Below are 15,252 nucleotides of genomic sequence, written 5' to 3'. Positions count from 1 at the left end.
TCTCTGCAGCCTTTTCACATCACCTTTCAGTATCTGCTCAGCACCAGGTGTTATCCACAACGGAAAAAGAAAAGAGTGAGTCAAGCTGAGCTGAGCTGAGCTGAGCAGAGCCGTGCCAAGCCGAGTTGTGCCATGCAGTGGAAATGTGGTTTTTGTGGCCACTGGAAAATGTATGTCCAACATTCACTCTGCTTTTAGCTCTGTTGTGGTTTCCACCAACCTCCGGGGGAAATGTCCGGCCATTTAGCTGCTAAATGATCCTCTGTGCTCACCATCTAACGCGTGTCTATTTGTCGTTCGGTGCTGGGCGAGTAGTATATAACAGGTTTATTCAAGTTTACTGCTGAAAACATCCATCCACGGATGACTTGGGTTTGGATTGCACAGATTTGACCATTTGTCTCCACTGAGCCCCACATCCTTACATAAGGGTTACTAAATCAGTGGGGCACTCCTTTAAGTTTGAAATGTTTGTGTCAATATTTTAGCATGATTTTAACTATTAATGCACTTTCTGGTGAATATGTATTATTAACGGGATCAAACATTTCCAATAAAACATCCCTGAGTGCCTTGGTAGCAAAAGAATATCTCGTCATGCTAATCGAGCCTGTCTGATTCTAATAAGTTTTTAGCCAATTTCCCTGACTATCTAAACATCTGATGAAGACAGCTGCAAGCAAGACAACTCCACCTCCCTCCTCCTCTGTCTCTCAGTCTGTCTTCTTCTCACAAAAAACATCCATCAGACCAGACTAAAATGGCACAACAACGATCAACGATCAGCTGGGGTCATTTTCCCATGAAAACAAAACCAGGGTCAGCTCAGCTTCTGATGCCCTCGATGCTCGGCCTCTCCACAGAGCATCGCCGTGTCTGGATGATGTAATCATAAGTCAAGCTGTTGAGAACAACATCGGGGAGCTGGGCGCCATGTTCAAGCACAACAGCACGCGCCTGTACCCTGAAAGCAGGCATAACATTGTGGGAGACGTCTCGCTATCGGAATAAAGCTGTTGTCATGTGGGTAAGGCTTCTGCAGGAGACAAATAAAAGCATCAACAATCACAAACATCTGGTATCGAACACATGAAAACAGCCCCCAGCATGCATGTGAGGTCCCAGTAATAATAGCGCCAGGACGACAACATCCGCAGCTTTTGTCAGCCACTCGCGTCGGCGCATGCAACAAAGACGCACACTCCTGTCAGCGTCGATGTCAGAGCTCTGCAAACTGAGCATCAAGAACATCAACTTTACCAACGACGTCAGCAAACCCCCTGACTCCCCCTTCTCTCTTTCCCACACACACACATAGCCTTTGAGCACTTCCAGCTCGTCGTCAAAATTTCCCAAACAATGGCCAATCCCCCCCCAAAAAAAAAGAGCCATCCTCATAAACCCCTGCCTCCAGCATGCACCTCTCAGTTAGGGGTGAGCATCTGAAAACAGGGGCCCTTTTCGCCGAGATCACTCTGTGTTTGATAGGCCAATAAATATTTGAGTGGGGAACAGCTCTCTGAAGAGATGTTTTATGGTGCCAAATAACAACACCGTCTTCCCGTCTGGGCCTTTGCGCAGCACAGGAGTCTCTAGAAAATGAAATGTTATGGGACTGGGACTTGTAGAGGAAACAGGAGCTTAAAGTAAACATGGCCGTGTCCAACCTTTATCACCTCCTCCTGCAAGCACATACGCACAAATCACTCACAGGAGGAGAACGTGTGCGTCTTTGTCTGTGTGTGCGATGCGCGTTTGCGACTCAACCGTCCAGCTTTCCCTGTGGTCCAGCGAGCACTTCCCTTTGACAAAGCCCCAAGTCTCACCCCCTCCCCCCCTCTCTCGAGATAAGCATTTCCAGCTGGTTTCACAAACATTACAAATGAGATTCAATGGGTGCCACAGATTGTGTCTTCCTCTCATTTTCTCTCTCTCCCTCCCTCTTCCCCCCTTCTTTCTTCTCACAGTGACTAGCCTTGTCTCATGAGACGGGGTAGCTAGGGAAACTAGGCCACAGACTGGCCCACTGAGACAGAGGAGCCCAAAACACAGCACAGCTCAGCTCGGCTCTGAGGAGCTCCTGTTACACTGTAACTGTACATATAGCAGCCCGACTCCTACTCGACAAGCCTTCTTAGAATCGGCTGGACCGCTTTCAGAGTTCTGTGGAAGCAATAAGTGCGCATTAAGAGTCCAAGCTGCATCAAAATCACAACAGTGTACATGAACAACGGACCGTTAATTCACTGCCTCTAAGCACTGAGAGAACTCTGCCTGTGAGTGCACGCTGTCAGATTAGCCCGCTGAGCACAGGTGCCTGTTTTCACTGTGTGTTTTTACGTTGCATGACATTTTGCTGAGTGAGATGAGAAGATTGACATCGTTCTTCCCCCTATGCATTAAGTCTGGAGTGAGAGGGAAAACAGCGCGTCTGGCTCTGTCCAAAGGGCATTTTTACATTGCTGTTTGCTTACAAATTTAACAAGCAAGATACAGCATGTTAGAGAGCTTCAGAGGGGCTGAGAGGCATTTTTGAAACTATGCTAGCTGTTAGCCGCTGCTTCCATTTTTAATGCTAAGTACGTAATCGCCTCCATACTAACACATAAACATAAGGGTGGTACCTTCTCATCAAAGTCTCCACAAGCAAAAATCCTCAATCCAAAAATGTAAAACCATTCCTTTAATAATCATTTAAGGTATGCGTTACATCTTTGTTAAGTCTGTGGAGTGACAAGGATTGTTCCTGGAAAGGGATGTATTATATTATCATTAATCAGGACATTTTCTTTATTTTCAGCAGCTTTGGCCCAAAGCGACCTATGAGAAGTGTATTTGACCATCAGCTGCATGGCATTCATGCTCGTGACTGCAGTTAAGCTTTTTAAATGCTGTAGTAACCAACACTACTGGGCTGGAGGCAAAAACCTCAGAGACAGACATCTCAAATCCTACGTTTTGAAATCCAGGCGAGCCTTTTCATATAACTCAGCACTGTGAGTTCCATTAAAAAGGCTCAGCTGGTTGTCTCTGAAATCCAGAAGCCATCAGTCTTCTGGTGTTTTCGTTTGTAAGGCTGTGCTCTTTAAGATGTTCAGATATTTGACATCCTTAATTGAGTTCAAAGTGACCAACCATGAGAGCAGCTCTTAGGCTAAGTTAGCTTTAAAAGTTGCCCATATCGTGTTAGGGACAGCCATTCCTCTGAGGCACTTTAAAGTGCTACTCACTGATACTTTCAGTAAGATTTGTTATCTTGATCAAGACTGAATAAAAAGCTTAGCTAACCGACCCTTTGAGCTCTTCCAAGACAAAAGCTCAAACCTGAATAGGTTTTTTTTCTTAACACTTTACGCTTGATCATCTACAAGGTTGACTTTATGTACGGTGGATTGTTCTAACATGAATACGCTAATTTGTTTGCAGATATGCACGACTAAAGCACAATATTAATTGAAGTGCTTTGATGCACGTTTTGCATCATTACCTCATCTTTGAAGCCATGTCAACATCTATTATTATTTCAGGTTGATATCGTTCTTACATGGGGCGTGAATAAGTCTGTGTTTAATCAGGTAAACACAAAGTAATTGGCACACGGCAAACCCGGGCGCAGGTAGGACTCCAGTATGGGAGTTCTGGTTGGTTTCAAGAGCTCCAGGCAAAACATAACTAAGCTGCCATGTGGAGACGGCTGCGTGCACGACACTTGATGGCTACAGTGCACGCAGAAATACAGTACACACACAAGACCCAGAGACTGGGAGGAAGGGGGTTGGGGTTGTCAGTCAGGGCCTACAGCTCATTTTTGCCCCAGAGCTCTGCAGTGATGCTTCCACAGTGTCAGACTGGAGGTATCACTTTCACTGGGGACGCCGCAGTTAAAAATATATCCACTCATAGTACAGTACAATGTTTGCTTTATGAAAAATTCACAGCATTTTTTCATGACTTGTAAAGCAGATACACTTTGTCTGATTAAGGAGCACATATGGGGAGAGGTTTGTGAATTCCTCCTTTTAAGGGAGGATAAGTGTGCTAAATGTGTCCACATATCATTAGGCCCAGGGGTCCGCAGGAGTGCAACTGCATATGAGTAAGTCATTCAGAATGAGTTGTTTATGAGCTCAAAATAGGATCTGAACGGGGGCCATGAAGTGCAGAGACAGTGTGGTATTGATGAAGAAGGCCGATGAAATCTCAGTCTCATTTCTGAAGCCCACATGGACAAGGAGCCCTTAAAGTGCTGCGGAAAGATGGAAACAACAGGGCAAACTCCATCTGCTTATGAAGATCATGTGACATGATCAAAAGCTCCAGAAGAACAACTAAACGTTCTTAGTGGTGAGACTGTTCTGTCAAATGGTTGCCAGATAATTTGTGACGAAATAATTTCAGGATCCAGTCGTTTCACAGACGGACTCATCTTGATTTGTGCGAGAAGAATCAACCACAAGGCGAAGCTTGTCCACATGAAGGGAAATAAAAATAGTTTAGGCCTTCATTTTTGGAAACTGCTCATTGCAGACATGTTTTGAAGTGTGGACAGGTAGCGCTGAACACCGAGGAGGAGGATGAATTATCAGAGGATGATTCAGGCTCTGTTTTATTTCTTATGAATTCTTAATAAATGAAATGTTCAAGGCTGTGGAAGTTTTGCTTCCACCTTACAGGTTAGCTGGCACTGCATGAATAATGTAATTCCTCACTGGAAGTGTTTGACCACTTAACCCTCAACACAAACGCATGTAAACTAGCCACACACATGCAGCACAGCTGTGACTGCAAACACACTGGGTGAAGAACCAGCAGCATGTCAGAAAGTCATGATAACCTGCATCACCTGGCTCCAGTGCTGATGGCGGCCAGGCTGCTGATTTGACGGTGCACAGTTATGACAGCTCACCTGTGATGATGAACTGTGTCTGCTGAAATGCTGTGGAGGGTTAGCTGCTAATGGCTCGGATCTGTTCATTATTTATGAGCGGGGATCTCACTTAGCAAGAGTCTAACGCTGAACTTAGCTTAGCTGTGGTCCTCACATAGCAGCTAACGTTCGGCTGCATTTAGTGGACTAAACGCTGCGTTTAGGTGTCACGCTGAGACTGTGAACAGGCCAGAGAGACACATCTGAGCGGGACAAGGTGGGGATGAGGTGACATGGATGAAGACAAGGCAGGTAGGCAACTCACGTAGTGTTTAGACGGATTGCGCCTCTTCTCCACGTCCACGACTTTCACGTCCAGCACAGTCCGAAACTGCATCTTGACCCTGCAAAGGCTATGCATAAAAGCGTCAGGCAGGCGGCTGCTGCGGCTCCAGATCAGCTATCTTGTATCACGGGAGAGAAATCAGAACATTCATCGCTGTGTCATTTAACAATTCAGCGGTCCATTAAGAGATCAGCTCGCTCGCGGCCAATTTCGGCGGCTCAGACTTCCCCCGTTGACGTAACGACCATCAATCTGATTAGAAACTTATCAATAGTCCATTTAAGCCTGTACTGTTGGCTGAGGGTGAAATACACACCGCCGAATATCCAAGCAGAGAGCGATTTTCACGTTGCCTGCAGCCACGGGAGCTGGGCAGCGGCGGGCGGAGCGCTGGTGAAGTCGGTCACCTTAAAATGGGAATAAAGTAAAGCGAGTTCCTTTGTGTCTGCCGCGATGCCTACAAAAGGGGCATCTGCATACCTGGAGGTGACAGAGGCTGGCTGAATGCAAGAGAGCCGGCAAATCCAGGGCCAAACGCCTCCTGCGTTACAGCAGGCGCATGAATTTTAGGGAACGGAGTGGGATGGGCTTCACGCACGTCCTCGGGGCGACTTGGAATAAAGCACTCAAGAAAAAAACTGTTTGGCTGTGCCTTTCTCCACAAGAAGCGAGCTGTCGGGCGACATGACTCTGAAGCAGTGTGGTCTTCACTCAGTTTATCGTTTCACTCACTCACTCGTCTTCCCTCGGGGCCCCATAACTTTCCTCCCCGCTGAAGAGAATATGAAATGATACGTTTCAGATATCTGCTATATGTAGGCCTGAATTCGACGCAAGCCAGATGTGAATTGAGTGAAATGTTCTTTATCTCGTCATTCGAGGGCAGCGTGACAATGACGTTCCAGTCAGTTTAGCACTCAGGCTCCGAGCCACGAGCAGCTTTCTGGCCGGAGACACGAGCCACTGGAAGTATGGATACAGATGTTTCTCTGGCGACCAATCAGCAGCAGCCTGCTCTACATGAAAGAGCCAATTAACGACCAAACACTGCCCCCCTGTGCACGCAGCAACATAAGCAAGACGGAGGAGACGCCAATTCAGAGGCAGCGCGCGCTCCTTTGTCCTGATGCATTAAGACCTTTCAAAGGGATTGAGAGCGTTACTGAGACCAGATCATTGTAATCTTTTAAATCACTTGTGAAAACCTACTTTTACTTTAATGGCTTTACTATAACCACGAGCCCAAGGCTGAATTCCAACTGGGCAACTGCCCCATGGCCCCAGGACTCCGGGGCCCTGAGAGCACCAAGCTTAATGTGTGTCAACTGCTTTGTGCTGAAGTAATTGAATATGCATATGGGAATATGCAAGGATGGATTACCAACTAAGCAAAGTGGCTAACAGCCCTAGGGCCCCAGATCCTCAGGGGCCCCAAAGTCCCAGGGTTCACTGTGAGGCAATTTATTTGTGGCTATTAATTGATCAATAGAAAATAAGTAATGGAATTCACACATTTTTAAGTTAAGGGCACTCCACTAATTTTACAAGTGCTACAGTCTGGAAAAACAGCTGTATAATTTGTTTTGTGCAGCTCTGCTGGGACCTCTCTAAAGTCTAAGAAAACAACCCTGATGATGTCATCAGGGTTATCCCAACCCAGGTTTGGAGACTCCAAATGTTTAACTGAAAGCCTACTTTACAAACCTATGAAAGGCTTGAGCGCCTACCAGTCAGTGGAAGTCTAATGACCAATGCTTTTATGGAGCATTGTGGGAAATGTAGGTTCCAACATTTTGAAGCATCAAGAGCTCAACGACAGAAATGCATGATGTGGCATACTTGGAATGAGTAACGAATCGTATTTGGGTCATTATAAGCACATCTTGTGCATGTTGTGCATTGGCAGTGTGATTTATGCTTGTAACTGCTTATCTAATGATGGTGACACACATTATGATTACCAGCATACTTTCTTTTGTCTGGCCAGGCAGGTGCAGGCATCAGTTCGATAAGGATGAAACAGACATTGTTTAGGGGACAAAGGGGATATGTTGTGTCTGCTGCTGCTTAGAGGCCTTTCTTTCTGTCTTAAGAAAAAAACATAATATACACATTTATTAAAGAAAAGCTTTACACATTGGACATAAAGTCAGAGAATGGGGCTTAATGGGGACCCAGGGGCTCATTTTTGCCACAGGGCCCCTGGCAGGTTAATCCAATAATGCATGAGCTTTATCTGTGTTGCCTCGTCTCTTATTTATTTTAGATTTATTTACAAATTTCTGGTATCTTAAATATTTAACACAGCAGAACAGTGGTCCTGAAAGCTTCCCTGATTTTCTTTGGCATGTCTTTCAAATAAATTTAGATTAAAGTTAGCAATAATTCAAATACGAAGTTCAGCTAATGTTGGCAAGTGCCACGTTTGACAAGAGTCATGTTGATCAGAGGAGTACAAATGGCATGATTTACTTTGACACATCGGACGCTCACATTTTGGAGCAATAGTCCATACTACACATGGTCCATGCAGTACTACTGGCTTCCTGAGCCCACTGTGCTCAAGTTAAAACACGATGTAATGGCTATCGCTGGTGCTGACAATGTCACTGTTGCACTCCAGTGATTTGAGGACCAGCTCCAGTGCCGCCTTGCTGACGTTGATGCTGTAGCGCTGCCTGACTGCAGACAGGATGTGCAGGATGTGGCAACCCTTCTCCGCATCTGTAGGCACAGGAGGAAACAGCCATGACTCACAGGTCGACACAAAGGCGTGTGGCATGTGGAGGCTTTAAAAAGAGGGACTGATGAAGTTTAGAGGAGTCCAGTGTTCATTTTGACAGGAATTTTAAATTTAGTTTTAGTCTTAGTCGTTTACTGAAAATAATATTAAATTTAGTTTTAGTCTTCTTTTTATCTTTTATGTTGTTTTCGTCCATGATTTAGTGAGTGGAATCCAGTTTTTGTTTAATTTTAGTCAAATGTTTTAGTCATAATTTTTTTAACAAGACTCCTCCGAAATACAGATTATTAAAAAACACACAGTGATAACAAAACAAAACCAGTTCCCTCCTGAGCTTGTTGTCTTTAAAACAGGTAGGAGGTTGAGCAAAACGCATAGATTAACATCAAAACGACATTCACAGCAACCTAAAACCAATTGGCAAAAGTGCTTAGTTGGCTCAAAGAGTGGCACTGACTCCGCAAACCGCTCCATCCTCATTGGAAACGATACACATGGTCTTTTTTTTTGGATGGAATATAAGAGAAATATTTCCACAGGTCGTCTCTCCTCTTCTTTCCCACCTGACATCCTGGTGAGGATGAGGCACTCTTCTTTGAGTGGCCAGCAGCAGCTAAAGTAGTTTCTTTCGGCTTTAAACTAGCTAGCTAAGACAACATGTGAACGTTAGCTTGCCTTGTTGTTACCTATCAGCGGGCACCCGACATGTGCCTGGCATGCACCAAGCAGGGGGAAAAAAAATCCAATGAGATGGGGCAGTGAGAGAATTTAACTTGCACTTGCAGAAGTGATTGGTTAAAAATGAAAACCAGGTTGTCCGCCTGAACACAAACAACATTGTCGTCTCGTCTTCAGTCGCCAGGGCATAATGAACAGGGATTTCGCTGTAATGACAAAATGAGCACTGGAGGAGTCAAACTAAGACAAGCCTGATTACTACTTAAGAGAAGAAAAGAAGTCTACTTACACTTCTCTCTCTTTGAGTCTTCCCTGATGATGTCTTTGACAGCTATGAGTAGATCCTTGTCATGCTCGGTGACCTGGTGAGGGACAAAGACATCAAACTGGCACCTGTCCAGAACGAACTGTGACAATAATCACATACTGAAGAAGGAGGAATTCTTTGAAGCTATCTCTTTTGTTTCTTACATGATAGACTTCATCCTGGGATATGACCTTGCGGTACACTGTACCCTCTTCCAGTAATATTTGCAGGGTCTCCTTCAGAAGCTGCCGTAGCTGCTGGCAGGCAGACGGACCCGCCACGGGCTCCTTAACAGCAACAGAGAAGCGCAATAATACGACAGCGCTGAAATGACAACTGATTTTGTTACCTTTTGTTTGAGTTTTAGATATTTAGCTGTTTTCTGTTATGAAACTGTGCTCAGTGTGATGACATACTGTCTTGTTTTGTGGGAATAAGGAAGAACAAAATGTGCCAAATGGCTGCTTTCATATAGCTCGTTTATCCAAAGCACTTTATAATTTGCCTCTCATTCTCTCTCTTTCTCTCTCTCTCACACACACACACACACACACACACACACACACACACAGACAGTAGGGAGGAGCTGAGGATTGAACTGCCAACCCTGCGATCAGTGGACAGCTGCCCAAGAAGCGCAAGTTGCATTGTCAGCAGCTTTAAGAGTTTAATACATTATATTATTATGACCAATAACTTGAACAACTCTGAGGAATACAGATTAGCTCCAATGCTAGAAATCAAACCTTGGCGGCAGTTCTTTATTCCCTTAGTCACTCTCACATAAGAAGGGCACTTCAAAAAAAAATCTGACGTTTGAATTTCGTTTCATCCCACCGCCACACATCTTCAAAAAAAAAAAAGATGTTTCCCGTGTTATTATTCTGGGTACCTGGTCTGCTGATGCTGTTTGAGGCTGGCTGGAGGTCAGCGGCTGCAGGAGATCCTGAACATCATAGGGTCTGAATCTGGTCACTGACTTCTGCTTAAAGAAATCTCTGATGATATTTTTTGCCTTGCTGAGGAGGCTGATGGCTGAGTCACTGAAAAACAGACAAAGAATCTGCCCTTCAAATCATTTATACCAAAGCTTAAACACTGTCTATCTGTAAATAACAACTGATAATCACTGAGTCATGCTGCACTGTGACAGCTTGTTACTTTCTCATTTCAGAAATAAAAACCCTAACCCTTCAGAGGCATTAGATTGTTTAGTCGTTGTCCTCTTCCTGTCTACGCAAATTAAAATTACCCTGCTTTCATTGTTTGTTTCCTTTACTGCAATATATTTTTGGTGTATTTACTTTTTTCTGATAGCTACTATCTACTGTACACATTGGACTAAATCCCGGAGTACAAACCCCACTGTGAAAATTTAAAGGAGGAGCAGTCAACTTACTCATTTTCCCCAGATTGAAGAAAAATGTTGATTTAAGTTGGTATTTCTATAAGTAGACGTACAACAAACTGTGCTGTTGCGTCAATTGTATCTGCTTGTTGCTACTTTTGCAGCCATTTTCCTGTTTTCTGTTCCTATTTTTCATGGTTTTAGCTCGGTAACAAGCAAGTTATGAAGAAGGACGATGCCACCATTCTTAATTTTGCCTTCGAAGCTTTAATTGGTCGGCTGTTTCTCCAACCGGAGGCAATTACGTCTTCGAGTTGACGCATTTTAGCATACGCAGCTGTCCCATTTCACAGTGTTGATTTTCTCCTTGGATGTGCACATGCTGTATTACTCCAGTCTGCACAGTGCAGCCGGTGTTAAGCAGTGATGACACAGCCAGTATGTTTCCAACATGCCAGTTCAAACTGTTACATGTACACTAGAGCATTTGAATTGATGCTGTTTTCTGAAAACTGTGCTAAGACTTCTATCATAATGCATTTTGAGTAAAATGTGAGTAAAATGAGATACCATCCCATCACCAAACTCATGGCTTATGCCTCATATCTTCAATTCCTTCTCTCTTGTAAAAGTCATCCAAGTATGTATTTCTTCCACAGTTAGCATCCAAACAATTAAAGGGTTAAGTTAGAATGAAAAACATATTAATTAGCCTCCATGTTATTGTTTTTTATTTTTAATGCCATGCTATGGGCTGGACTAGCTCCACGCTGAATTTCACTAACGATGCTGCTCTCTTGTGTACATCGCGTGGATCAACAGCTGGTGAGGATGCTGCCTGTAGCTTCATCCTGTCTTTTAACATTGCATCATGTACGCAACCAACAACTCCACACTTCAGACCCTATTGCAGGGTTCTTGTTTTAAAGCGAGTCACATGGGAATGTCAGCTGGAGATGAACTCAGCTGGCTCACAGAGTTTAACCATAAGCATCAGTAGTACATTAGCTAGCTACACTTACAAACCCCACTACCAAGAGTCATCATTTGAACCAACAAAATCGATGACCGTAGGCTAGAAATCAGAATGTTTTTGTTTACTCCATATACGGTAAGTGAGGAGAGAGAACGGAGAGAATGGAAAGCTGGACAGGCGTAGCAACAGTAACTAAGGAGTGCAGGCTTAGTGAAGGGTCAACTGGATGTAAGCTACAGCGGCTACAGTGTAATGTAATGTACTATGATGGTATGTTAAGAGATGGATGTTTGTACCCCGTTGCAATAGATTGCAGCTTGAGTGGTTTGTCATAGCACTGTCTGTAGAGCTGAGGAACCTCGGTCATCCACGCTATCTGCACCGCCATCATGGGGTCATTGACTTTATCTGGGAACACACACAGAGCCAGATACACACATGATGAATGGGTGGAGGATAGAGATGGCGTCCACTCTCAAGTAAAAAATGTGCTGTGTGCTGTTGTGTGAGGAAGAGAGACATGTGCAGGCCATCATAAAGCAAGACTGCAGTGCTAGGATAAAGAATGTCCTTGCTAGGCATGCTAAGTGTGTGTGTGTGGGTGAGGGATTGCATGAGCTAATGGTATTCTTGCTGACTTTGTTGTCTGAATTATATATACTGTATATATATAGCTTTGTTTTTTATGTAGCTGGTTGGTAAATTAATCAAAGTGAATGGTGAATTTTGATATCAAACTGCTACTGTGGCCTGCAGAGGACAGCCCTCTGTACTCACAGTAGGTGGAGGCCATGATTTCTCTCTGTTGTCTCGACGTCTTCACCGGTCCTCTGACTCGGAGCAGCTCTCCAATCTCCAGGCGGCAGCGATCCTGCTGGGCCTGCCTCAGCTTCTCCAGCTCAGCGACTAGGCTGAAGCCTCCCTGAGCCCCATCACTGGGCTTTCCTCCTGCTAGAGATGACGTACATGTCATATTACACACCGGTTTGTGGTAATAAATTCATACAAAATAATGAATTTACGAAGGACCTTTGAATTGAAATTAACGAGTTTTTAAACAAACAAAGGATCAAAAGATTACGTGTAACGTGAAATGGGTCACTTGGAGTGATGAACTAACAGCGAATTAGCACCATTTTGCAGTTTTCCTCAGCTTTGCAGAGCTTTTAAGCCTCTTTTAGCTCACTGTGTTGGTTTTATGGCCCACAAATCGTGCTCTCATCAACCTTGTTTTCAGTGCCCAGCACAAAACAACAGATTGACAAAGTTAAGGACTAACTGGTGAACACAGCAAGCATATTACCCAGACATTTTCAGACCAAAACAGAGCGAAGAGGAGAGTGAATATTAGATTTCACATGACTGCTGGATGTGTAACTACTAACACATCTACAAAACAGCTTCTGAGGTGATAATTTGTCCGATGTTGTGGTTTTAAACTTGTTACACTGACCCCCAACTGGAAAAAAAAACAGCTTTAAGAGAATACAAGGATGTGGGCAATACGGTGGCTGAAAGAGCTCAATGCACTGCAATTTAAGAAAACACATGCAAATAGACAAAACACAAACAAATGAAGAAAACATCTTCATCAATCTGACAACACATGTGCTGCAACTACAGACAACACAAGGTAATACAGAAACATGCTGCAAGTAGCACAGACGACAATGGATGTGTTTCCATGGGAAACAAAAGGTAATGAACTCAGCTGGAACAGCTTGTTGTCGCCATGGTTGATGAGTTCTGAATTTACTGAACATAACAGAACAATGTTTGAGAATCATGTGTATTTCAGATTACTTGAATTGGCAGGCTAACAATATGCAAAACGCTAAGGCTAGGTAAACAACAAATATCTGTAACAATAACAAATATCTGTAACAATGTGTGAATCATGTGACCATGATGTTAAAATGAACCATGACAAATGTTTTTCCTCATTTTCCAACACCACTGACAAGAAGCTGACTTCGATAACTTCCTAAAAGTCAAAAAACCATAAAGTACTGTATGTTCCAGCTGGGTTCCTCATTTTTTTAATGTCCCCTGGGAACAGATGCGCTGTCATCTGTGCTACTTGCACCCCGCTTCTGTATTTAGTTATGTTGTGAGTAGTTGCTGTGCTTTCGTCTGCTTGCTTGTGTTGTGTGTATTTGCATGTGTTTTCTTAAGCTGCAGTGTGTTGAGCTCTCTCAGCCACCGTATGTGAATAAAAGAGACAGTGCCAGGAGATTGAAAGAGGGATCCCGCAATGTTTAGCAGAAAAAAAAAACACACACCAGGTGAAAAAAAATCAACTATTTCACATCATGCCATCCAATCATATAAAAGCAAAAATGATATGTAACTTTACATTGACTTCAAGAAGATGACTCATTGAGACAGGCATTCCAGAGTCCAAGGGCCTTTTCAATTATAGGAGTTTTTAATCACTAGTGGCACTATGGAGCAACATTTTCATGAGTGGGTCCCCATTTTATTGGTATCCAATGCCTCCTAGCACCCACAGAGGAAGATCTGTCGAGCACACACTTCCACTGGACAACAGTTGGAGGCCATAGCATGCTTAGAAACATAACAGAGTGCCAGCAAGAAGAAGACTGCTGGCTGTGCTAGATGACAAGGGCGTAAAGAAAGCCCATTTCAAAATATACTGTGTATGAAACCGAAATCTGCTTTGCAAATGTTTTATCAGAATAGAAATGCCTTCAACACATTTGTTAGGTCTTAAGCATACACTCATTCAGTGAGAAACATGTAAACGTGGCTGTGCTTGTTCAGAAGAACACTCTGAAGGCTACTAATAATGGTTACTTATACAAAGCATAACTGACAATCATGCAAACGCTGACATTCATACAAGTGCAAACTCACATTTGGTTGGATCCCCCTTCTCTTTAAAGAGGTCATTTTTCCAGCATAGGCAGTTTATAACACCGGTACCATCATCCACTGTGAACAACAGGAAAGAGCTCAAAATCAAAACCAGACAAAGAATCTTTGTGCTTGTAAGGCGACTGGAAAGTCAAAACCACGTTATTTTTAGGCCTTTATAAAACAGCCATGTGTCTGTCAGTTTCTGTAACACAAAAAAACTGGGACATTGTCACAGATGGGAGACTTCCCCAGTGCTTTTTCTATAACATGTACCTCCATAACAGAAGAAGTCTTCTCTTTCTCTCTTGTAAACCACTGTCCCAAGTACATCAACTTTGTAGATTGGATGTAAGTTGTAGAAGTAAATACCTGGGAGACAAAAATCATAACCTCAGTGCATCAGCTCGTATCTTATATCGTAATAGCTTGCAGGGGCAACTTATACTTTATCACTCAAAGTAGTAAAAAGTCGCACAGTTATTATATTTATGGGAAATGGCAAATGAATTGAAAACATACAGGATATAATCAGAGAACCTGAAATATAAGTTACAGTAATGGACGTTAGTTTGTCTTTGGCTATCTTAGTCATATTATTATTAATGTTCAGTTAGGTGTTCAGCAAATATAGTGACACCTGAGAATGTTGCTACTCAGTCATAGTCAGTGAATAAAACCACTGATGTTTTAATAGGTGTTATTAATGTTACCTGGCACCTGTGTGGACTCTGTCATCTGCAGGATGTCACTGACATAAAGCCTGGCGAAGGCAGAGAAGATCGGGTCCAGTCCCCACAGCATCGATGGGGGCTCTTCCGCTGGATCCATCGTAGCTGCCTGCATTTCATCATGAATGCAACAGCAGATTGTTTATGTTGACCTGTTTATCCCGTTTTTCTCCCCGTTGCATGGGCACTCACTTGCTAGCAAACAAGTAAGCTAGCTTAGCAACAATGGACTGTCTTGAGAAGTATTGGTCACGTGACGCGTTGTTAACTCGTGATAACTAGTTAGCGTTACCTATTTGGTGTTCACGGTGACTAAAACGATGCGCATGTTAGAAACTTTCTTGTTGCGGAAAAGTATGGCAAGATTTCTATTTTTAAA

At 43.5% G+C, this 15,252-nt stretch overlaps 2 protein-coding genes across 8 annotated transcripts in view; both read right to left on the bottom strand.

The window, feature by feature from the left end:
• sh3pxd2aa (SH3 and PX domains 2Aa) overlaps window positions 1-5,772 on the bottom strand; it is a 96,191-nt gene extending 90,419 nt beyond the window's left edge. For 6 of the 7 annotated variants that reach the window (XM_076727936.1, XM_076727940.1, XM_076727938.1 and 3 more), the window contains exon 1: window positions 5,193-5,751. In XM_076727936.1, the coding sequence (XP_076584051.1) occupies window positions 5,193-5,288 (96 nt within the window). In that variant the 5' untranslated portion in view covers window positions 5,289-5,751. Of the gene's footprint in view, window positions 1-5,192 lie in introns of all 7 variants that reach the window. The other variant, XM_076727937.1, reaches the window with a different exon arrangement.
• Window positions 5,773-7,298: 1,526 nt separating this feature from the next.
• stn1 (STN1 subunit of CST complex) lies at window positions 7,299-15,117 on the bottom strand. The gene is made up of 9 exons (XM_076727495.1): window positions 14,856-15,117; window positions 14,419-14,514; window positions 14,143-14,220; window positions 12,043-12,216; window positions 11,562-11,673; window positions 9,834-9,984; window positions 9,106-9,228; window positions 8,924-8,996; window positions 7,299-7,937 (listed from the first exon to the last, which is right to left on the bottom strand). The coding sequence occupies exons 1-9, from the start codon at window positions 14,986-14,988 to the stop codon at window positions 7,780-7,782; spliced, it is 1,098 nt and encodes a 365-aa protein (XP_076583610.1). The 5' UTR covers window positions 14,989-15,117; the 3' UTR covers window positions 7,299-7,779.
• Window positions 15,118-15,252: the final 135 nt, after the last annotated feature.

This window comes from Chaetodon auriga, chromosome 4 (genome assembly GCF_051107435.1).
Source record: "Chaetodon auriga isolate fChaAug3 chromosome 4, fChaAug3.hap1, whole genome shotgun sequence".
NCBI lineage: Eukaryota > Metazoa > Chordata > Actinopteri > Chaetodontiformes > Chaetodontidae > Chaetodon > Chaetodon auriga.
The sequence above is the reverse complement of the archived record's forward strand: the minus strand, read 5'-3'. Positions and strand labels throughout refer to the sequence as shown.